The sequence below is a fragment of the Lampris incognitus genome, chromosome 11 (assembly GCF_029633865.1).
Source record: "Lampris incognitus isolate fLamInc1 chromosome 11, fLamInc1.hap2, whole genome shotgun sequence".
NCBI lineage: Eukaryota > Metazoa > Chordata > Actinopteri > Lampriformes > Lampridae > Lampris > Lampris incognitus.
This window is the reverse complement of record NC_079221.1, coordinates 18,381,710-18,407,521: the sequence shown is the minus strand read 5'-3', so window position 1 is coordinate 18,407,521 and position 25,812 is coordinate 18,381,710. Positions and strand designations below refer to the sequence as shown.

Here is a 25,812-nt window from a genome sequence, read left to right as displayed (position 1 = left end):
CTCTGAGTGCGGAAGTAGAAACTGCACTGTGCGGGTTCAGGGTTCCGCCTGTGGACGGCTTGCAAATCCTTCACCCGACACAGACCGTTGTCCGTCAAAGATCAAACATCTGTGACTATCAGACGCACCAGAGATGGCAGGACGGTTACCGGCGTGTGTTGTGGACTGTGGTACAGGGTAAGGTATCCAAACCAGATCGCCGTGTTGAGAGCGCAGAGGTTTAGGGTGTCACCGACTAGCTTAGTTAGGGCTGTCAGTGTCAGCAGCAATTGTGTGTGTGTGTGTGTGTGTATTTAGCCAGCTAGCAAGCAAGCTAGGCTAACATGCTAACGAGTTGGCTACACAGATTTTCCGCCCATTCATTACGATAAAAACCCAGCCGAGTCACTGTGGCTGCTAGCGAGCGTACAGCTGCCTCTCGCAGGAAAGATATATTATCCTTGCTAACGGACATATATCTAGCTACGTCGTTTGCTGGTTAGCCATTTGCTTTTCTCGTTAAAAAATGTTTTCTTCCTGTCGAAAGAATTGCAAGAACCTATGGCTATGGCAAGACCGAGTGCAGCCCAATGAAGACTTCCAAACCGGTTCGATGTATCAAGAATCCGCAAGCTGACATTTCATTTTCCCATCACAGTGTCTTTTCATCATATCATCTACCAACATGCGTGTCTTGTCAAGTTATTGTCTTTTTGACATTTGCGATTGTTACATCTTTTTTTTGCACAGTACTGTGAAACTGGAGCAGGCGCACAGCGACTTCCTACACAGTCAACACTTCCTCATTCACGCTTTTTAGTCCATATATGGTCGTTTCTCGGCATCCGAGCATGCTTTTTTGATTAAGTTCTCCTATTTTCTCTTCTTTATCCAGGAAACGATCCTTTACCTAGCCCCCCTCATCACGTCTAAAGTGACATAATAACCATTTATTGGGAGAGTGAATAGGCATATAAAATGAATTACAAATGCTATTCAGAGGGACGTGGCCTCGCCGTTCTGCAGCATATATGCATTGCTCATTGAGCATTACCTGAGTTTCCTGTCATAATATGACATCGTCTAGGTTTCTTTATCTCGATGTTGCCACCGATTTTTTTTCCTCTCGATGTGAGAACAGATTATCTAATACGTTTGTCCCAGGCGCCGTTTTCGACCTGGCCCGGTTTGTTAATTGACATAAAATATCTTATCTAAATAAATAAGCTATTATTTATTTATTTTTTTACAAAGACGTTCGTATGATCTGTAAAGCAATGTAGACCTGTGTCGGGAAAAAAAATAATAGTACTCAGCATTGATAAGCATGCTTAGTTTGTTTTGGGGGGCTTAAGTGCTTTGCATTGCATGCATGTAAATAAAGACTTGGAAGTTTTCACTCACCACCTCTCCCTAGTTAAATGCATCTGGATTGGGCTGGAGAAAAGCAAGAGAAAGCACAACACAAAATCAGATTAGCTTGTGCTATATTATTCTCCTTTTAAGATGATTGGTTTCACCTTCTGGCTGAGCTGTAAAAGTCAAAACGCTAACTTCTAAAACTAGTTCAAGTTCACTTTTACAAAGCAGTGGCAGATGTTCTTAAGTGCTTAGAGGGCTGAGCAGCTGTGTCGCTTGGACAGGAGCAAAACACATCACAGAGCCAAGGTCTGTGAGTAATGTTCATGACTGATGATATGTGTGAGAGGTCCACTTCCTCTCAGACGGGACCCCAAAAGTTAGCTAGCTTTTAATGGTAGAAGCTTGACCATGCAAGAAAAAGCTGCACTTGAGGACTTTGGCATATTTTTGCACTAACGGCAAGTTGGTGGGCATGAGTTGTATTGTGGTTGTTTGTCACAACTTGCAATGCATTAAGGTTTGAAACAGGTGTTGCAGCTCAAAGTAACAGGAAAAACTTGGGTGGAGTTTGTCTTCATCCGTCCCAAGCAAACAGTCAAAATTTCATACCTCAAGGCTACAGTCATATATAAGCTTCAGCATTTGGTCTAAATTATAAATTAGGGCTCATTACAACCTACAGGCTGTTGTTTTTTTGCCAAAACTTAGTTCATCATGCAGCCTTTATCCAGCTTCTGTTGGGGAGTTTGGCTGATTCTCATTTGCTGCCTCATTTCTGTAGTGATGTCCACAGTTAGGAGTGTGGTACTTAAGGCTTGTTGAGGCATGAGGCAGGTGTTAAATCCAGACAAGACAAGCTAAGACTCTTCTGTGGAATGTAATGCTATGCTCTAGTATTCTGTGTGTTACTGCTACACTAAGCTTCTCTTACTTTCAGTCTGTTGCTATGGCCATAAGAGTGCTCCCTACCGTTATAAAGTTATTTTTGAAGTTGGGTTATAGTCTATAATGGCTTACTATTATATAGTGGACCATAGGCTGAGGTCCAGAATAGCTGAGATAAATGTAGGTCATGCAAATCCACGCAGCCACATAGTCCCCACACAGTTCCTTCACATAGTTTACCAATTTATAATTTGGGCATTTATCTGATAGGCTGTATCAAAGTGACTCACCTTAAGCCAAAGCCTCTGGAATTGGTGTTGCTCAGCAAAGATACTACAATTTTCACCCTTTGACCAACTGTGTTGTGCAAAGTCCTGTCAGTAAACACAATAAAAATGTATTTCTGAACATACTTTGAAGACGTGCATGACATCCTATAATCTTGCTTGACATCCTATTATCTCAGAATTTAAGTTATGAAAATTCCATTTCAATTGCTTTGTTTGTGATAAGCAGAGAAACGGTCTATTGTGTTGAGTCGGTTGCGAAATTGCAAAAAACATACCAACTTCACGTGTGTAAGGAGAGCGTCCCAAAATCCACCACTGTAGCGTAATTATTGTAATCGACTAAAATCTAATCAAATGTGATGTGTACTCAACAATTAAACATTGTACTTTGAAAGTATAGTAATGGTGTATTTGAGCCATTCATACATCAACTTTAATCACTGAACAAACAATGGCAACAGGATATTTAGTTTTTGTTACAACCTAAGCTGGAGAGCTAACAAGGTTTATTCATTTCCCAAGGGGACTCACAAAAGTGTCATTAATTGAACACTGAAAGTGATTCCAGTTTAACCACCAATCTTGCATTTCTCACAAAGTGTCTTGATAATATTAATCTAATTATCATACTAATTTTTATTTATTATTATTATTATTATTATTATACTCCCGGGGCTTAAAAGGTCTTGGTACATTACCATGTCATTTCTTTTTAAGGCCACTGATATGCCCCTTCATGCTTTTTTTATAAGCCCAAATTCAAAGGAGCCTCTGTTATGACCAGGATGTAGCCAGTTGTACCCACAGTACTTTGGCAGTTCTAAGCAGTGTCCTCTATCAGTCCCCTGGGCCCATGTGAGCAGGAAGCATGGGCGTGCTGTCTGGGCCAAGCCCTACATCTGGTTAGCATGTGCCCTGCAAAACACTCCTTCACAAAAAAAAAAGGAACATGGAAAAGGCTGTAAAGTCCCTAGCTTTTGACTCTAATGCTAAAGAAATGCTCCTGTTGCCCATGTTGATGGGAATGTACGAATTAGTTTGGTGTCTTTTAACCAAACCGTCATAGTGTTGTGTGAACATAGGGGATAGAACACGAAACTTGGCCTTGTGTTAATTTATGCCAATCAAGTGCCAAATGTTGCCCCTCTGAGTTTGTAAGACAGTTTTTAAGCCTTTCATATGTTTCTTCTTAATGCACTTTTCTCCTTGTGTTTAGGTCTCAATATTCATCACCCAGGAAGTCTTGATAAGGAATGCATCCAGTGTAGAGGTCCAGATTAGTTTTTATTAGGAGCGCTCAGTTAATAAAGAAGTGATCCCCCCCCCCCTCTTTTTCTGAGGTGGTGGGGTATAAATAGTTCTCTGTTTCCTAATGTGACATGAATGGTGCTTTGACTGACCTCACATTAGCAAACCGCAGCGTTGCTTCTTTTGGCTCCCAACCAACTCCCTGAGAGACAGTGACAGTATTGATCAGAACGATAGCACAGATGACAGCAGCCAAATATATTCACTACTGCAGTAAACTTAAATCCATCCAAATTCACTGTGCCAGTGACCCTTGATGCTGGTGCTCGGGTTTGCCTGGCACACCAGAACATGCCGCTTCTTTCTTCTTACGGGTGACATACTGTGTGTTTCTCTTGCAGTTACACTAAACTGGGGTATGCGGGGAACACAGAGCCACAGTTCATCGTTCCATCATGTGAGTAATTGTGTCGAATTCTCCTCGCATTTGTTGCAGCAGGCCAATAACGGCATGATGATAAAGCAGATGCGATGAGAATGAATTGATTTTTCATGTTCTCGATGTCTTTAAAATATGTTGTGATTGTTTCAACAAGTAGAGAATGATTGTTAATATGAAAATAGACTGTTTAACAACAAAAGCTAGTGAAAATGCTTTCAAAAGCATAAAAACGCAAAGGTATCAGCTTTAAGAAAATACGAATGGTCAGTGCTGCAGTAGTGGTTAAAAGGGGGACATGGTGTAATATTTGAGTTAATAAATATCAAGGTAAGGAGAAAGCTCAATTTATTAATCATTTCTATTTGCTTATCCAGAGCCCTGTTGCCATTATGTAAATGTGCTTGGTTTAAGTAGGCAATGTAATTAATAAGCTTCTTAATTCAAAACAATTATTTAAGTTGAACCATGTAATTTTTAAAATTAGTAATTGAAAAGGGGTCAGCATTTCAGTTTCAGCTATGAATGAAATCTTAAAATGGTAATGCTTTAAGCCAGGAACACACTAGAAGACTTTTAAAGTCTACGAATTTCACGAATTATGGTTGTTGATCAGCACACTGGCTTCGACTGCAGTCATAGAGAGGTGTACACTTACCGTAAGCTCAGACTTATCCAGATTCCAGTCATAAAAATCATAAATGTTTGATATTATCGTGACGGTGTTGACTGTTTGTTTAACCCAAAGGCTCGATCTGGAGGCGAGCAATGTGAATCGTTAACCCCCGCACGCTACAAGATAATAGGGATTTTTACACAGCCTTTTCAAAGTGGGAACGTTGCACCATTAAATCCGCCTTGCCTGCCATTCTGTGTAAAACACATGAACATGGAATGGGGGGTCATTGTTGTTCCGGCATTAAGCCGGCAGCGGAGGTAGTCACAGAGCCAAATCGACGTCTGTGTAAAAGGGTCATCCGGCAGGATGGGACAGCTGACGCTGTTATGTTACACATCACGCCACCTCTGTTTCCGGAACGCCGACATGCTATGTAATATCACACACTGGGGCGGCAATATGCCGCCTTTGTTTGGTTCAGTGTAAAAAAACAAAGCTTGCGTAAAGATGGGTCTTCATTACAGCGGTGTTGCGGGATCTCTGTAAAAAAAAAAAAAGAAAAGAAAAGAAAGGAAAAAAAAGCCTTATGTTTGCTGATTGTCCATGATGACCTAACCTATTTTACACAGACTAGGGTTGGGTTGGGTTATCGTCAGCCCAACAATCGGGGATTGCCGATATTTCCCCCCCTGCGCGCCGGCCATTTTCAGCAAATGCAATTATGGAAGAGTTCGTAGCGAAAAAGAATAAAATATCCCCTATTTGGGATTATTTTGGTTTTAAACTGGATGCAACCGGCAAGCCGAAGGGCCTAAATTAAGTAATTTGCTGTCTTTGCAAACCAGTAATGCCAGCAAAATATTCTAACACTACCAATTTGCACACGCATTAATGTGAAAATCTAATTCTATTGAAACATAACAGCCTATAGGCTAGTCTTCTTCAATTAAATAAAATAAATCACCTCGAAATCTTTGCTAAGCAATACACTTTATGTAAAGACAGGCTGAACAGCTGTTCGACACGATTTAAAAAAAAAAAAAAAAGTCGACGCCTCTGCTTGCAGCCTCCAAATGAACAAACGGGGATAATGTAACTATGCTATTAAATAAATGACCAGGGTGCACAACTGCTCATAGTTTTTGGTCTAGTTCTCCAATATGATTTGTGAATTGACGTTGCTTTTCAGCACCAATTGATTGGACAGCAGCCACTAAAGATGGCTTAATGTCAGTTAGTCACTGCTGTTTTGCGAAAAATCCATCCATTGTCTTAACCGCTTATCCTGCTCTCAGGGTCGTGGGGATGCTGGAGCCTATTCCAGCAGTCAATGGGCGGCAGGCAGGGAGACACCCTGGACAGGCTGCCAGGCCATCACAGGGCTGACACACACACACACCCATTCAATCCTAGAGACAATTTAGTACCGCCAGTTCCCCTGAGTTAAATGTCTTTGGACTGTGGTAGAAAACCGGACCCCCCAGAGGAAACCCGTGCAGACACGGGGAGGACATGCAAACTCCACACGGGACGACCCGGGATGACCCACCAAGGTTGGACTACCCCGGGGCTTGAACCCAGGACCTTCTTGCTGTGAGGCGACCGTGCTAACCACTGCGCCACCGTGCCGCCCGTTCTGCGAAAAACTCATCAGAAATTGGTGCAACAACAATGTGCATATGGCCCAACTCCAACTGCCAGTTCCTATTTGAGCACACTTTTAATTGCGCTTTACAGGTTAATTATTTACCCAATTGAATTCTCGAGTAGGCAGACCATAAAATTAGCATAGGATAGCATAGCAAAGGACCATAAAAGGACCGGAATCGCCCAAAACATTGCCCCCCCCCCCAAAAAAAAACCCCCAAAAACAATCGCTGACTGGCCTCAGTCAATCACCGATTGCCAATATAATTGACCAATCGCCCAAGCCTTGCACAGACCGGTGCAGATACTATGTAATCCTGAAATTCTCGGCATGGCTATATAGGGGTCATACCCGTCTTTTAAATCATATCGTGTGTTACAGTTACAGTTTAGTTACAGTTTTATTTTTTACAGTTACAGTTTAGTTACAGTTTTATTTAATTTATTTATACCCTTTTCTCCCCAATTGTACTTGGCCAATTATCCCACTCTTCCAAGCCGTCCCGGTCATTGCTCCACCCCCTCTGCCAATCTGGGGAGGGCTGCAGACTACCACATGCTTCCTCCGATAAATGTGGAGTCGCCAGCCACTTCTTTTCACCTGACAGTGGGGCGTTTTGCCAAGGGGACGTAGCGCGTGGGAGGATCACGCTATTCCCCCCAGTTCCCCCTCCCCCCCATGTGCAGCGACCAGGACACATACCCACATCTGGCTTCCCACCTGCGGACACGGCCAATTGTGTCTGTAGGGTCGCCTGACCAAGCTGGAGGTAACACGGGGATTCGAACCGGCGATCCCCGTGTTGGTAGGCAACGGAATAGACTGCTACGCTTCCTGGACGCCCTTTTAGTTAATGTTTTAGATTGTTGAGCTCTCATTTGACATTGCATGTTCTCCTTTCTCTGTCAGGTATTGCCATCAAAGAGTCAGCCAAGGTGGGGGACCAGGCCCAGCGGAGGATGATGAAGGGGGTGGACGACTTGGATTTCTATATTGGGGATGAGGCAGTAGATAAACCCACGTACTCCACAAAGGTAGAAAGACTGAAGCGTTTTCATCATATTCAGAACTGCACTGTATTGCACTTTTACAGAGGTCCCAGAGACAAGTCCAGAAATGATTTCAATTACTAAAACCGGCACAGTTCACGTGGTGTATTTATGAGTTTGTTACCAGGTATAATTCTCACATGTCATACCTCTTATGTACATAGACAGGTTATTAGCAGTACTTAGTGCTTTTGTAAACTTGTTATACTACCTCTTACATACAAAGATATATATTTCTTTTCCTACTGTAAACCTGTCATACTAACTTATCTACACAGAATTTGTTGACAATATTTAATACAGGCACTACTTACATAAACATGGAAATCAAAATTCTGATGCTGAATGTTCATTCTGAACATTTCACCAGATGGGGTTTTTAAAACGGAAAGCCAGATTCCTTGTTCCTAGTTCAGGGAGACTTTGGCAAGGAAATGAATATTTGACTTTCTGTTTACATGAGGTTTTCTCTCAATGTCAGGCACCAAACAGTTACGGCCTGATTAACAGTAATTGTACGGTATACTTTAGATCAGATTTATCAATGAGATGAGTGGGGTTCTTGAAAAACGCCAATTCAGAAAGTTCCAATGAGTTCAAATAAAGGAAAGAAATTATCTGAGAAAGTACCGAGTCAGTAATAGTTGACATAACTATGACCCAATATGCATGCCATGTACAAAAAATGGAGGAACTTTAAAACCTATTCATTTATTTTCTTCAATTGTTTAAAAGTCTGTGGTTGCTGCATCCAACTGAAGTATTTTAAGTGCAAGTTTAAACAATTTTATTTTGAAATATTTTGCACATAATTTCACCCTTTGAAGAAACTTTGGTTCTGAATTTGAAAACATGGTGGTTTTTTGTGTTTCATTTTTTTGTATGCTTTATTTTCACAAAATAACCACTCCTCCAGAGAGAATAAATTAATAAATCAATTTTTTGGTGTAGATATTTCTATACTTCCAAACATTCCACCCTTTGGAATGTCCTCAATCCCCTAGAGAGATGGCTGATTGGGTGTTCCTGACCCAGCCGTGTACAGCATTGCAAGTATATGACATCATGTGACATCTTGTGTACTGGGCAGTTTAGCGATTGTTGTTTGCAGTCCCCGTGAGTTTGTGTATGGTCTGGGTAGATTGTGGAACTGAATTGCACTTCTGGGATAAATAAAGTTGTCTGAATCTAAATCTTACCTGCATGCAGAGGGGAATCTGTCCCATGTTGCTGAACCTTCATGTCAAAGTTATGACTTATTGAAGTCCCGTGATGCCAACAGAATAGAATCAGGAACCTGCATTGTGACTCATGCAAAAGACTGCTGTACATGATTGTGCTGCAGTAAGGCAAAGATAGTGTTATCACCCAGTTGGACTTGCAGTGATTAAAATATTCCATTTCACTGGTTTACAAATATAATGGGACAGTTACCGTGCAAAAGTATGCTTTTCACTTGTGTTTATGTAAGAGGTCAAAGTACATTTGTTGGGAAGTTCAGAGAAGCCACAACTGTCAGTTACATGACTGTTGAATTAATTTCTGGAAGACTGCTTTCTATGTGTCCATGTACAGTCATAGGTACAACAGTGGTTTGCAGGCAGACAGTACAAGCATCTGTCTGGGGTCATTACCTTACAGCAGACAGATTATGGACAGTAATTTTTATCAGTTCTGTCTGTACAAAGTGTGACATAATACTAGGGATTTGTAAGGCTTTTAGAGTGCTGTCGGTTTTTTTGTTTTATGTTTTTTTGGACCCCCCCCCCCCCCCCCATTGTATCCGGCCAATTACCCCACTCTTCCGAGCCGTCCCAATCTCCGCTCCACTTCCTCTGCAGAGCCGGCGAGGGCTACAGACTACCACATGCCTCCTCCCATACATGTGGAGTCGCCAGCCGCTTCTTTTCACCTGACAGTGAGGAGTTTCGCCAGGGGGACGTAGCGTGTGGGAGGATCACGCTAATCCCCCCAGTCCCCCCGCCCCCCGAACAGGCGCCCCGACTGACCAGAGGAGGCGCTAGTGCAGCGACCAGGACACATACCCACATCCGGCTTCCCACCCGCAGACACGGCCAATTATGTCTGTAGGGACACCCAACCAAGCTGGAGGTAACACGGGGATTCGACCGGTCGATCCCCGTGTTGGTAGGCAACGGAATAGACCGCTGTGCTTCCTGGACGCGCCCTTAGAGTGCTGTGTCAACAATGGATAAGTGAGATGATACAATTTTCTCTGTTGTCCCATCAGTGATTCCTGACAGCATCATTTAGTTGATCAGTTGACAGACTATTTGATGAAAAAAAAAAACAATTTTTTTTCCAATGGAAAATTCTTTTGTATGTTACTCCAGTCTGCTGCAACTGTTGCCAAAGAAGTTTGTTTTTGAGTGGGCTGTGTGTGTTATAAATCACATAAAATGTCATATTGAGCACAAGGAAGAATAATTGCAAAGCCTTTTTGACTCTCTTAATAAGGCTTAAATAGATGCTAAACATGTGTCTTGTGTGAAGACACAAACTGAATGTTTTTTTTTTTCCTGACCATCTTAACACATTTATATACAATCAATTTTCCCAAATTTGATGAACAGGGGGAAAATATAGCAAGAGTCAAATGCCTCTCACTTATTTTTTTGCAAAGCAACTGGTCTGTACTAGCATCCAAATTTTACAACGTATCTACTGTGTTTGCATTTGTTATTTACATTTCCTCCTCTGCCCTGATTTCCACATGCTTTGTTCTGATATGCTGACCGTTTGACCCCATATGTCAACAGTGGCCAATCCGTCACGGCATTGTCGAGGACTGGGACCTGATGGAGCGCTTCATGGAGCAGGTCATATTCAAGTACTTGAGGGCGGAGCCTGAGGACCACTACTTCCTCTTGGTAAGGTTGTAGGGGCTTCCATCTACTTCCTGGTTCTTTATCAACCCTATCAGTGGCTTGTGTTCCTTATTGCGTCAGTGGCAGTGGTGTAGTGGAGGGTATACGCTGGTATACAGAGTATACGCACTTTGTTTTCTGTCAGTTTACGGTATAATTGCCTATGAAGCCAAAAAGCCATTGAAATATCTAGGAGCGTATACCCACTTTGTCCTTAGGGATCTACCCATCTAGTTCACAGTATGCCTACCTCCTTAAGGACCACTACACCACTGATCAGTAGTAGGGTGCCTCCTCAGATAAAAGCAAGCGTTACATCAGTTTTGATGTCACCAAATGTCAATTGAGTGAGAGGTGCAAGAGGAGAGAGAGCAGTTCACTTTTACAAACATTAAAGGTTATGCCTTTGTAATTAGATTTAAGCGGGTTTGTAGATTTTGTACAAAATGTGTTTGTACATTTTTGTATGGGTTTGTACATGTCCAAAGACATGTAGGTCAGGTGGATCAGCCATACTAAAATTGTCCCTCGGTGTGAATGTGTTGGCCCTGTGATGGACTTGCGGCCTGTCCAGGATGTCTTCCCACCTGCCGCCCAATGACTGCTGGGATCGGCTCTGGCGTCCTGCAACCCCAATTGGGATAAGCGGCTTGGATAATGGATGAATGGATGGGTATTTTATATAAAAGAGAAAAAGAAGAGGGATTGGAGAGAATTGAAGGGAGATAGTCAAGGTATAACAGTGGATGGGAATCATCTAGTTGGCTCATAGGGGCCCTGGTTTGGGGAAAGCGGGTTTGAAATTGTAAAATACGAAAAAACCTGTTCTTTTGTGGTTGTGCTTTTGTGTTACATCCTTGTCCTAATAAAAAATTGTAAAAAAAAAGAAAAGTGGAAAGAGTAGTGGAGAGACAGTGAGATGGAGAAAGAGAGGTAAATGTGGGCACATTTCCTACCCTCTTCCTCCTTTTTGCCTCACTTGATTGACATTTAACAGCATCTGTAGGAAAATATTCTATTAAATACATGGAGTATTTGTAAATAAGTGGTAGAAAGTTTTTTTTTTTTTGTTTCCAAGCATTAGTCCTCTTTTATAGCCTTTGTATATAGCCATTTGCAGCGTAATCATGGCCAATTCGTAAATATATTTGCATAATGTGTTTTCTCTTTGCAGACAGAGCCTCCTCTAAACACTCCGGAAAATCGGGAATACACAGCTGAGATCATGTTCGAGTCCTTCAACGTGCCAGGGCTGTACATCGCTGTGCAGGTTAGATGTCAAACCGGGCCGTCCATCCTTCGCTTGAGAGAAGTTGCATGAACCTGCACATTGACTTAATGGCATAAACGCACCATAAAAGTCTCACTGTGGCACAGTCTCAGAAATCAGACAGCTGTGCTGCCAGTTGCTTGCTGGTTTCAGCTTTTATTTGCATGTTTGTCTTTCCGTCACTTTCCCACCTCTCCTCTCCCTTCCTGTTCCTTCCTGTTTCTATTTGTTTTGTCTCTCCCTCTTTCTTTTTCTTGATCTCTCTCTTCTGTTTGTTGCCTCCTCCCTCCCTCTCATAATCTTGATCTCTCTTCTTTGTCCTGTCTCCCCCTCTCTGCATCTTCCTCTCAGGCTGTGCTGGCTCTGGCAGCCTCCTGGACCTCCAGACAGGTGGGGGAGAGGACGCTGACGGGCACCGTCATCGACAGTGGAGACGGAGTCACCCACGTCATTCCTGTGGTGAGTTTACAATCACACACACACACACACACACACACACACACACACACAGACACGTGTATACAAAAGGTGTCTGCAGGTCCTAAAAAGAAGTCTCCAAACATGTCATTACTTCTTTTACTCGAAAACCAGGATAAAAGATATACAGATATGTTGGTATATTTTTAATATACCTATGTTTGTTTTACTTATTTTATTTTTTTCATCTGGTTGTTTTAGACTTGTTTTAACTGTAGATTTTCAATTTAACCCTAGCATTTTTTATTGTGTCCTATGGCAGTTTTAATATTTTTGTTATGTGTTAAGCACTCTGTATCTGTGCTTTGAAAAGTGTTTTATTTGTGACGTTTATTATTATTTCCAGGAGACTAGTTCCTTGTTATAAAGCTAATGGAGCACATCTAAAGTGGGCCACTGTATTTGAGAGGTTGTTGGGAATTGTTCGCTTTTGAAATGTGTTGGCAGAGTACATTTTGTGGTTGGGTGACTGAGTCAGCGATTCTCTGGTCACTGCTGAACATACGGAAAACCAGCCAAACACAACACTGTGGGAATATGGAGAAGGCCTCACAGTGCTTCAGTGAAATTTTTTAAAAATATACACTTTTCTTTGTCATTTTTCAAGAAAATGATATTGTCACCCTGTCCAGTCTATTTGGTTCTTATTCACCTGTCAGCATGTTCTGTTGTCCTGTTTGTTTTATGAACGAACACATCGTTCTCTGTGCTTCTCTTACTTTGCCTTTGTCACTATTTTTTCCTTTCTCTTACACTTTCTGTGCTTCTGTTTGCTTTTTTGTCTTTAACCCATTCTCCCTTCATTTCTTTGTTTCTCTTTTTCTTTCTGCCGCTGCCCCTCTCCTCATCTCTCTCCATTTTCCTTTCCCTCAGGCCGAGGGCTATGTTATCGGCAGCTGTATAAAGCACATTCCCATCGCAGGACGTGACATCACCTATTTCACCCAGCAGCTCTTGAGGGAGCGTGAGGTGGGCATTCCACCAGAGCAGTCGCTGGAAACAGCCAAGGCAGTCAAGGTAGGTAACCCAGCTACATTTCCCATCAGCCACCTTATCTGTCAAGCAGCTAAAAGGTTGCTCCTTGGACGCAGGAGTCAAATTTGTAATTTCCCCCTACAAAAGACTTGTAGACAGTATCATCACAGAGGGAGCCAGGAATGGGCGAGTGAGATGTACGCTGTGTGAATTTTGAGCCATCTATTTCTTTTGGAAACTGAATCAAAACCCCATGTTGATTACCAAGTCCAATCAGTGTTTTGCACGTTGGCCAGTAGTTGGCAGTAGTGTAGTTGCATACAGACATACATCACTTTCCCATTATGTAGGTGTATGTGTGTGTGTAGTGCCCTCAGCATTTGATTACACCAATCATTCCGTACTCATTTATTTTCCTGATTCCCATTTCAACTCCCACCCTGCTTTATTTCCTCCTTCATCTTATCCCTACTTGATCATTTTGCCAAGATAAGGGCCAGCTCCACCTTCATTGGCCCTCCAGGGCAGCTCAACTAAGATTTGGGTCATGAACTAAATGTACTGGTAGATTAAAGCAGTACTGACATTTTCAAAAAAAGCAGAATAAAAAAACGGGAGTAGCTCTGCTTAAGGCCCATCTGCGAATGTACCTTTGCCACCTTTGACCCACTTTTGAATTTGCTTAAATCGGCTTCTAATTTTGGAAGCCTGTTACTATGGTGAATGAGCTGTAAAATTAGAGAAATCTAACTATTTTGGTGGGGAATTGAAGTAATGCTCGGGCATATCCTGGTGCACACTTTTCAGCCTAATGATGCAGAAGGATATACAGGTGCTAACATTTTGATACATCCAGTGTCATACACAAGTGGACTGAAATGCCTAGATTATTACCAGGATTGTTGAATCTCATACCAGTTAATGTCTTACAAAAAAAAAAAAAAACCCGAAGTTGTGGTGGGATGTTACTCTAAACAAAAACCTTCACTTCTTTAATGTGGACCCTAGAGGGAACCATGTGTGTAGCAGTTAATTACCACAAGTGTCTGGAAAAATGCCCCTTTTCACCATTTAAGCTACGGTCACACATGCGTGAAATTAACATTAGTGAATATTGGCCTCCCTTCACTTCCGTTCTGTGCGAGCGAAGGACCGAATAAAACATTCACTTTTGGTGGCGAAAGAAATTTGCGTCTTCGCTTCGCATGGAGTTCAACTTTGGTGAACTTCAACCGGTGAATCCGAAGCCTCAACCAATAGCAAAGAAGTGTGTGTTGTTGACCCCACTTGGCTGTAACTGGCTGTAGTTTTCTTTGTGAGCCAAGATGGAGGAGACTTTGATTGTTGCTGTGTCTAACCAGCTGGTATTGTACGACGTTGCCCATGAAAACTACAAATTGCCCCACAAGAGAGATGCTGCCTGACTGGCAGTGAGTCGGGAGACCGGCATTGAACGTAAATAAATGGAGAATTTATTAATAACATCAATTCATATTTTGTGGTATACAAATATAAATTGTACACCAATATTCTTACTCCGTATTTGTCCGTAAAACTATGATAAGATGTACAAGTGAGACAATTAAGTGGAAACATTTATCTTTCTCTGGACTTCAGTGTACATTTTCCCATTGCAAAACCAACAACCGCTCGTGTGACCGACAACCACATCTACTCAAATGGACTGCAAACCAGCAAACTGATTTCCATGTGCGTCACATCCTGCATTGCCCACAATCAGCATGACAAGATACGAATTTCGCCTCGGCTGACGATGCTCATTCGCCTGCATTCGCGCATGTGTGACCGTAGCCTTGTGCTTTTGACATTTCATCTTAATTCTGGGATCAAGCCAAATCCTAGACCTAGTATTTACAACTGAACAGATAAAAAAAAAACATAGGTATGTGTGGGGGCTTTTTTAGACTTTGTAAATTGCTTGGCAATTTTGTTTCATCAGAATGTAACAACGCATTTTCCCAAAACATGATCCACCAAGATTAGTTGCTATAGCAACTATATTTTTTTTAATTGTTTTGTTCTTCGCAAACCTAAAATACCAAAGCTGGAGATTTTATTTCCAATCTTTTAATTCACAGTTAACAAAGAGACTTGGCTTGTGTAATTGTTACTTTTTGTCCTCCCTTATTTAAATTGCCCCCCCCTTTTTTTTTAAATCACCCTAACCAATTGCTATTCACCTTGCTTGTACCAGTTTCCTCCATGTTTACTAATCAGTTAGTTAATCCATGTCTTTGTAGTGCTCAGTTGAAGACCATTTGTCATTCCCCTAAAATGCACCTAGTAGAAATAATCCAAATAATTGGCATTTGTTACATGGGGGATATGCATTGTAGAGAATTGCTAAATGTCATGCTAAAGGTTAATTTCGCTGCAGTCAGCCTAATAGGATTGACCTCTGTGGACTCTACTTAGTTAATCAAGCTGAAAGTATCTGTTTGAAATGTACTCTGATGAGCCAAAACATTATGACCACCTGCTTAATATTCTGTTGGTCCTCCGTGTGCCGCAAAAACATCGCTGACCCGCCAAGGCATAGACTCTACAAGACCCCTGAAGATGTCCTGTAGTATCTGGCACCAAAACATTAGCAGATCCTTCAAGTCCTGTAAGTTGCAAGATGGAGCCGCCGTGGATCGGACTTGTCGGTCCAGCACATCCCATAGATGCTCAATTGGATTGAGATCTGGAGAATTTGGATGCCAGGGCAACACCTTGAACACTTATGTCCTTCAAACCATTCCTGAACAATGTGTACAGTATGGCAGGGTGCATTATCCTGCTGAAAGATGCCACTGCCATCAGGGAATACCATTGCCATGAGGGGGTGTACCGGTTCTGCAATGATGTCTAGGTAGGTGGCATGTGTAAAATTTACGTCCATGTGAATGGCTGGACCAGGGTTTCCCAGTGGAACATTGCCCAGAGCATCACACTCCCTCCACCGGCTTGTCGTCTTCCCACAGTGCATCCGTTTGCCACCACTTCCCCAGGTAAATGAAACACATGTACACAGCCATTCACATGATCTAAAAGAAAATGGATTCATCGGACCAGGCGACCTTCTTCCACTGCTCCAAGGTTCAGTTCCGATGCTTGCGTGCCCATTGTAGGCACTTTCAACGGTGGACAGGGGTCATGATGGGCACTCTGACCAGTCTAAGGCTACATAGTCCCATTCACAGCAAGTTGCATTTCACTGTGTGTGCTGACACATTCCTCCTGTGACCATCATTCAAATTTTCTGTGACTTGTGCCATAGTAGACCTTCTGTCGTTTTGGACCAGGCAGGATAACCTTCGTTGCCCTTGCGCATCGATGAGCCTTGAGCTCTTAACACCCTGTCGCCAGTTTGTGGTTTGTCCCTCCTTGGATCACTGTCAGTAGGTACTCAACACTGCTGACCGGGAGCACCCCACAAGTCTTGCCGTTTCAGAGATGCTCTGACCCAGTCGTCTGGCTTTAACAATTTGGCCCTTGTCGATATTGCTCAGGTCTTTACTCCTGCCCATTTCTCCTGCATTTAACATGTTGACTGTGAGAACTGACTGCTCACTTACCATCTAATCTACCCTGACCTTGACATATGCCCTTGTTTGGATGATCAGTGTTATTCGGTTCACCTGAGTGGTCATAATGATTTGGCTCATCTGTGTGTGTGTGTGTGTGTGTGTGTGTGTGTGTGTGTGTGTGTGTGTGTGTGTGTGTGTGTGTGTGTGTGTGTATGCTGCTATGAGTCAGTAATATTCCTTATTTCAATGACTGATAATTGGTACTTTTATAAGGCATATTCAGTCAGCAACACCAAACTGTCAATAGTCACAGTAAAAAACACATCTTTGGCAGAAATTATGGCTCTTTATACATTTATATCACTGCTTGTGTGCTTTTCAAAAAGTTGCCCCCCAAGCGATGTACATACAGAGATGAAAAAAGGAGAGAAAAATTGTAATTAGCATATTGGCCCATAAAGCACATCTAGCCATGCTAAAGGAATTACCAGCACAGTTGGGATGCAATTTTGACCAGCCAGCTTACGTGACTGAAATGATCTGATCAACTCCGTGCTTGTCCCTCCAGGAGCGCTTCAGCTATGTGTGTCCAGACCTAGTGAAAGAGTTCAACAAATATGACACGGATGGCTCAAAGTGGATCAAGCAGTACACCGGCATAAATGCCATCAGCAAGAAGGAGTTCACCATCGATGTGGGCTATGAGCGTTTCCTGGGGCCTGAGATCTTCTTCCACCCAGAGGTCAGTTAATTCTGTGCAAACTGAGTGGGGGAAACCCTACTGGATTGTGTTATCTGCTTTCATGAGCTCTGTTTGAATAAGTGTATTCTTTGATATCAGTAAAGGCTTATGTTGCAAACATTCCTCTGGAAGATTAAAACAGACAAAGTACTCCTGTAGCTTGGCTATACGTGGAATGCATGGGTACAGTACTGGATTACACATGCTTTCTTGTTTTCCCAGTTCGCCAACCCTGATTTCACTCAGCCTATTTCTGAGGTTGTGGATGAAGTTATTCAGAACTGCCCCATTGATGTCAGACGTCCCCTCTATAAGGTAAGTTCTCACTTCCATACTGACTTAACTGTGATCATACTGTATGAGAGGTTGCCCAAGGATCAAGCTCTTTCAGATATAGGCTTTCTTTTAACCTATAAATACAAAATTTAAAAGCCTAAGAAATTCAATTACTGAAGGAAGAACTTGTGACAAAATACAGTATTTACTGAAAACCAGAAACTGATGCTTCTTTTGCTGGCTCAAGGATTTGTAGAAAGATTGTGTGGGCGAGAGCGAGAACATTGGGGTTGTCAAATTTGCTCCTCAACCATGACCATTGTTTCTTTGAGCACCTTACATCATTGTCTTTCCAGCATTGTATTCCATACTTATATGTGCAAGAGTTAGTGAGGGGCTGAGTGTGGTTGACTGTTGGCCAGGACATATCATTTTGTATTCTGTATTGTCTTATTATTCCCACAGAACATCGTTCTCTCAGGAGGCTCCACCATGTTCAGGGACTTTGGGCGCCGTCTGCAGAGAGACCTTAAGCGGACGGTGGATGCCCGGCTGAAGATGAGTGAGGAGCTCAGCGGGGGGAAGCTCAAGGTGGGAGAGAAGACCATTTATATATAACTAAAGTTCCTTATATATCACCCATGTGTTTCTAAACATATTTTTCAGATCCCAGTCATCACTTGAGACCTGCTCAGTATTAATATGCCGACCAGTAAATTGTCAAAACAACATTTTTTGTTTGTTTGCAGAAGTCTGGGGCAAAACAGAAAACAAATTCAGGTGTGACAGCACTGGAGTTAAAACTAATGGATTATTTTTTTGACAAGTGACCTTTAAAAGGTGGCGAATGGAATATTGAAGTTGTCTCCAGCTTTTAATGTCCACAATATGCTTGTTTTGTAGACATGACGAGCGCTTTTGTTGCCTATTCCAACCAAGTTTTAAATATAATTTTATTTTGAGGCTAATCATTTGTACTGTATATAGAAAGCTAATGGTTACAATGAAACAAAATAATCTTCCGTTTTGTGTGACGATAGTTAATATAGTTAAACTGAGTTTTCTTTGCTGGTGCAGATATTTTTTTTTCTTTTCCCATTCTTGTTTCGGCACTTGAAACGTGTAGGAGAAAAGAAACCATTTCACACCATGTTTTTCCGTTCCGTGGGCATGTCTGTGTTATTTCAAGGTGGTTGCAGTGCAGCTGGTCCTTTTCTCTCGGTTGTTAAAGCATTAGTCTTTCTCCCTCTTTCACCTCCTCAGCCCAAACCAATTGATGTGCAGGTCATCACTCATCATATGCAAAGATACGCTGTGTGGTTTGGTGGATCTATGTTAGCATCAACCGTAAGTATCATAATCCATTGACACAATCCATTACTACATAAACGGATAGTAGTTCTGTGTAACGACTGTTATCTTTAAGGTAGGAACTTGGGTTGAAAACAGTTTACATCAATGAACGAAAGACGTTCTGTCTTTAAACTTTACATCTTCCACCACTTTTCATCTTGTGTGAATCTGAAGGTCAAACGTATTACCGAGTACTTTAACATCATCTAAATGTCAAAATAATCAAGTTATTTGTTTTAATATAATGTAGTCAGAATTTGATGATGCATTATTTATTTCAGAAGTGAAAGCAGAGGACAAAATTAATTTTTTGGGTTAATAATGGTCATTTTAGTTCAGCAGGCCTGTCTGTGTGCACAGGTGATCACAAATTGATTTTAATTTTTAAAGGGTCTAATTGGTTTATTGTTGTTTAATGTCATTTCATATGCAAATTATATTTATAATGCTATTTTACATTGTCAGAGAGGAATAAGATCTAAACCCGATTTATCTTATTAAAACAACGAAATGCGCCAGATGAACTTCATTGGGGGGAAAAAAGTAATTCAAAATGTATCGCGCAGTTCAAAATGAGAGATAATTGCATCTGTAATGTTAATATTTGTCAGGAAAGGGGTTTTGAAATACTTAAAGGGGCAGTTCACCCCTAAATCAAAAATGCACGTTTTTCCCCTTACCTGTAGTGCTATTTATTCATCTAGAACGTTTTAGTGTTGGTTGCCGAGTTTCGGAGATATCGGCTGTGGAGATGTCTGCCTTAGTGATGCGTGGGTCAGGGTTTTTTAATACCAGCACCTACCCCAACCCGTTATGAGAGCCCCTCCACCCGACCCGACCCACTAAAATACACGTTAATTAACCACCCGAACCCGACCCGTAAACCTCCAAATTTAGCCTAGGCTACAGCAAAGTGAGCGGTGTTGCATTATGTCATTTTTGGACCGTTTGCCCAGCATAATACATGGAGTGCAAGGCGTAGCCTGTTAGCCAGATAGCATCTGTCTGTAGGCCACTAAATAAACACACGGATTGTTCCAAATAGTGTTCTTTATTGTTGGATAGCAGCAAAACATGAACTCTATCTCTCTCTCACACACACACAAATGATGCGTTCTTTACATCTTAACAGTGACCTTTAACAAAATAGTAGCCTTTGTTTATAATTTTTATCCTTTCCACCCTCTTTTCCTTAACACATATACACTCACCGGCCACTTTATTAGGCACACCTGTCCAACTGCTCGTTAACGCAAATTTCTAATCGGCCAATCACATGGCAGCAACTCAATGCATTTAGGCATGTAGACATGGTCAAGACGATCTGCTGCAGTTCAAACCGAGCATCAGAATGGGGAAGAAAGGGGATTTAAGTGACTTTGAACGTGGCATGGTTGTTGGTGCCAGACGGGCTGGTCTGAGTATTTCAGAAACTGCTGAGCTACTGGGATTTTCACACACAACCATCTCTAGGGTTTACAGAGAATGGTCCGAAAAAGAGAAAATATCCAATGAGCGGCAGTTCAGTGGGCGAAAATGCCTTGTTGATGCCAGAGGTCAGAGGAGAATGGCCAGACTGGTTCGAGCTGATAGAAAGGCAACAGTAACTCAAATAACCACTCATTACAACCGAGGTATGCAGAAGAGCATCTCTGAACGCACAACACGTCGAACCTTGAGGCAGATGGGCTACAGCAGCAGAAGACCACACCGGGTGCCACTCCTGTCAGCTAAGAACAGGAAACTGAGGCTACAATTCGCACAGGCTCACCAAAATTGGACAATAGAAGATTGGAAAAACGTTGCCTGGTCTGATGAGTATCGATTTCTGCTGCGACATTCGGATGGTAGGGTCAGAATTTGGCGTCAACAACATGAAAGCATGGATCCATCCTGCCTTGTATCAATGGTTCAGGCTGGTGGTGGTGGTGTAATGGTGTGGGGGATATTTTCTTGGCACACTTTGGGCCCCTTAGTACCAATTGAGCATCGTGTCAATGCCACAGCCTACCTGAGTATTGTTGCTGACCATGTCCATCCCTTTATGACCACAGTGTTCCCATCTTCTGATGGCTACTTCCAGCAGGATAACGCGCCATGTCATAAAGCTCGAATCATCTCAGACTGGTTTCTTGAACATGACAATGAGTTCACTGTACTCAAATGGCCTCCACAGTCACCAGATCTCAATCCAATAGAGCACCTTTGGGATGTGGTGGACTGGGAGATTCGCATCATGGATGTGCAGCCGACAAATCTGCAGCAACTGCGTGATGCTATCATGTCAATATGGACCAAACTCTCTGAGGAATGTTTCCAGTACCTTGTTGAATCTATGCCACGAAGGATTAAGGCAGTTCTGAAGGCAAAAGGGGGTCCAACCCGGTACTAGCAAGGTGTACCTAATAAAGTGGCCAGTGAGTGTATGTACACATGCACAGAAACATACAGTACAATCTCTTGCTTTCTCTCTCTCTCAATTCCCTTTTTGCGCCATCTCCCTATGTGTTTATTGGAACACAGTAATGTTTTATATGAGAGGTCTTTCCTGTCTTTATCAGCCTAGTGTTTGGCTACACTGTGTAGAAAAAGAATGGAGTCCACAGTTCGTGCTTCGAGCACGCGACCAGCTGAACTGAAAGCACGCTCACTAGGTGCGCTTGTTGCTGGGATGCACAGTACCGCTCTAGCCAGCATGGAGAGGAGAGGGTATGTGTAACACGATCCCTCCAAAAGACAAGGATGTCCTCCTGGCACTCGTCGACAGTGAAGTGACTCTGTGAGTAATGCTGTACTTCATCTGGCTTGATTGCGTCCAGGGTGTCGTCCCACTCCATGAACAGTCTTCGTCTTTTCAGTGAATGCTGTGGCATAAAAATGAATGAGTGGCCATCATCACAAAGTTAGTCAAACCATTCCACACCAAAGTTATTATCATTAACGAAAACTAACAAAAACTACGTGTGACACCTTTTGTGTCATTATCAACAATATGTATGTTCAGGATGTGTACCTTCCAGAGCCTGCTCCCAGGGGATGCTTGATGTGCTCATCTCCTCCAATCCAAAATTAATTAGCATCTAGTATGTGCCTAATTATTATATCTCAATTATACCAACATCTCCTTTCATAAAAATAAAACTGTGGTAATATGACTACAGAAGGTTTAATTATAAAATATTACAGGTTGAAGTATTACAAGCTGAAATATTAAAATATTACAGGCCGAAATATTAGTTTGCTCAGACTGGGCCTGCAAGGTTGGGATGAGGGCTGCTGTCAGTCTTTGGGCTTCAGCTTGAACTGCCAAACTTTCATCTGGTGGGAGCATTTTCAATGTCTTGAAAGGTGGAGAGAGGAAGGTGGCAATTTTATGGGTGGGGGTGATTATAAACATCTCGTTTAAGAGCACTCCTGCACGGCTGCAGATGTGTTGCATGTAGCCTGGATCCCCGCACCGAGTCTCACAATGTCCTTTCAGCCTATGGTGCCACAACAGGACTTAGTTGATTGTTGGGTAGCAGTCAGCCACCATATCTTCTGATGTATCCTTAAAGGGGGACAAGAACTCTCCAGTTCTGTTGAGGACCTTCACTTGGATCACCTCCATGTGCTGTTCTTGCCCCTTGTCCCGAAGCAGCTCCAGGATCTCCCTATGCTGGCGATGGCTTTCAGCATCGCTGCCTTGCTGTTCCATCTAGTCTCGCTTTCTTGTAGAACAGCATGCGGAAAACTTAGCGTGCTACCAGACTTCAAGTATGCGACCAGGTTTTTGCACTTATTATTTGGTCAGTCACCTCCCGCATGAAGTCTGGTGCATCCCTTTCCTCGAATGTATGCTTCAGGATGTTACAGATTACATGCACTGTACATAGTATCCACGAATAGTTCTTAAGCGCCTGTTTGTCCATGTATCGTTTGTAATGCCAATTCTGTATTCCAGCGCTTTAATAGACTGAAGAGGCCGGCTTTTTCTTTTTTGCCAGCTGTTTTGCTCTGTCGCAGATGACCTGCCTGTGAGGGATGATATAGTCTGCATCCACTGCCCCAAAATGTGCACCAATATTTATTTGCCCTTGTGCCACACGAGTAAACCCCTTACCGGACACAATATCAAATGGGCTCAAGTCAGAGCAGCAGAACTACACAGAATCGTCCACGAGGTTAGATTTTGCTGCAAGTGGCACCTTGTTCTTCATGAATGCTGACATCAAGGGCTGATTTGATGGAGCTTGTTGAGTGGGTTTGCTAGGCTGTGGGGCAGCAGGCCCACGACATGAATGCTTATTCAGGTTTGATGTACCTGTCTTATGGCCATCATATTTGTACAATGCCTCACAACTCAAGCAGATAACATAGTCTGTAATGGTGTCATTGGACAGGACAATCTGCTCGAATCTGTCCCACACCTTAGTTTTTTGGCTGTCTTTGCATGCAACCTTAGCATTTCCTGTTTTTAAAGTTTCTCTGATTAAGTCCAACATACCGTCAGTGGTAGCCTCTTCTTCTTTCTGATCAAAAAAAGAGTTTTGGTGCTGTAAACAAAAGCTACAGATAGGGGAAAATCTCATAAAGAAGCCTCAACACTCTATTGACCAAAACCACATTCACAAACTGATGATAAAGCTGCTTGTGTGCTGAGAGAGGGAGAGAGAGAAGGTGGACTAGTAATGCACAGCCTAGCCTGCTGTACACAATACTTCTGAAAGTTATTTATAACTTAGTTGGAACCCTGCTTAGTCACTTTTTGACCCAACTTGCTCGAACCTGTGATATTTTCTAGAAAGCCCAACCCGAACCCGTGGTTCAACCCACGGGACCCACAACCCGCACATCATTAGTCTGCCTTCTCTTGAATACAATGGAACCGGATGGCGGTCGGCTTGTGTTGCTCAAAGCACAAAACAAAAAAAACCGTTTGGGAACACTCATCAGCAATGTCTTTTTCCAGAAATCATGATCCGGCTACTCAAGGTAATCCACAGACCTTGTTGTGAGCAGTTTCATGCAGAAACTATTTTCGTAGATTGAACTACACCTACATGAAACTGCTCACAACAAGGTCTTTGGATTAACTTGAGTAATCGGGTTATGATGTCTGGAAAGAGACATTGCTATTGAGCTTTTCAAATGTATTTTTTTCGAGCTTTGAGCAACACAAGCCGAGCGCCATCCAGTTCCCTTGTATGTTGAGAGAAGGCAGACATCTCTATGGCCGATATCTCCCAAACTCGGCAACTCACACCAAAATGGTCTAGATGGGTAAATAACACTACAAGTAAGAGGAAAAACATGCATTTTTGATTTTGGGTGAACTGTCCCTTTAGAACATAACCCCCCCCCCCAAAAAAAAAGCTTCCATAAGGGCAATCACATGGTAAAATAGTTCTTTGTATGGGGCTGTCACCACTTTTTAGAAAGGATACACCACAAATGAATACATTAAGATAATGCATGTGAATAAAGACCATGTAAAATGTTGGAAGCACACCAGAGCAGTCAGTTTGTTTTTTTTTCCTCGCTCTCTAGTTCTGTATCTATCTGTCACTCAGTCTATCTTTCTGTCTGTCTGTTTCAAACTCTTGAGCGCACCCTGATACACACACCCATTTATGACATAACTTGTTTTTCTTTAACCCCACAGCCTGAGTTCTACCAGGTATGCCACACCAAAAAAGACTACGAAGAGATCGGGCCAAGCATCTGTCGCCACAACCCTGTGTTTGGAGTCATGTCCTAACTCTGGATCTCCAATGTCTAACAACGAGGGGTGGGGCAGGTTGGGGGAGGATAAGGGCAGGCTTGGGGGAAGTTAGGGGCAGTGGTGCGTTTGTGCTTTTTGATTGCTCGTACAACTCTGGATGTATGGAACAAGAGGGCGATCCAGAATATTAAAAGGAAAAAAACAGACCAGACCAAACACAGACCGGCTGGAAAATTTCTTGTGAATGTTTGTTTTTTCCTTCTTTCTTTCCAAAATGAGGGGGGAAAATGGTTTGTAAACCAAATCGATTTTAAGAACATTTCCGGATCTGTTGAGAACATGCAGAAAGGTGATGGTAAAAACGATAATGAGGAAGATGATGATTATAATTAAGATGGTGTCGGTGGAGGCTTATGTTGATGACAATAATATTAATGATACTTACCACAACATCAGAACATATTATTTATGTTTATAGAACATGAGTCCAGGCAATATCTGATGACTCTTGAGAACGTGTGATCATTGACAACTTTAGAACATATTATTGTCTTTCTTTCTTTTTCTTTTTGTCCTGCTTCAAATGCACGTCTCTGTGTATCACGGCAAGAGCTTGTTTATATTTCATACAAAGTTCTTTTTTATATGTAAAACGTGGGAAATCAGGGGCAAAATATGTTATGCATCATACAAGTATCAGCAAGTGACTGTTTCAGCCCACAGTGCAGCTTTGATAGGCAGTATTTTCTTAAGTTTTGAAAGATGTTTCTCCTATTATTTCCAACATATGTCACTGCTGTCTCCCCCTTTTAATTTTTCCTACCTTGAATTCACATCTGTTCTCACTTCGGACCAGATGCAAAATGCCAGATTTCCACCAGTGATGCAGCGAAAGAAAAGAGAGAGAACTTACTGAAGTTATAAAGATACAAGAAAAAAGAACGACTGTTGGACCAGTATTGTTAGACTAGAACTTTTTTTTATTATTAAATACCAAATTATTCATCAAATGGGATTTGTGTATTTAATGCCTTGCAACATTCCAATAAAGGCTCAAATTTGTTTCTAAGTATGA

General features: G+C 42.2%; 1 protein-coding gene across 1 annotated transcript; it reads left to right on the top strand.

Annotated features, from left to right (window-relative positions):
- Positions 1–25,812, top strand: LOC130120471 (actin-related protein 3). Its single transcript, XM_056289020.1, has 12 exons — positions 1–177; positions 4,166–4,221; positions 7,380–7,504; positions 10,300–10,410; positions 11,582–11,677; positions 12,029–12,136; positions 13,028–13,171; positions 17,231–17,404; positions 17,627–17,719; positions 18,146–18,271; positions 18,944–19,027; positions 24,678–25,812. Exons 1-12 carry the CDS (start codon positions 134–136, stop codon positions 24,771–24,773), a joined length of 1,257 nt encoding a protein of 418 aa, XP_056144995.1. The 5' UTR covers positions 1–133; the 3' UTR covers positions 24,774–25,812.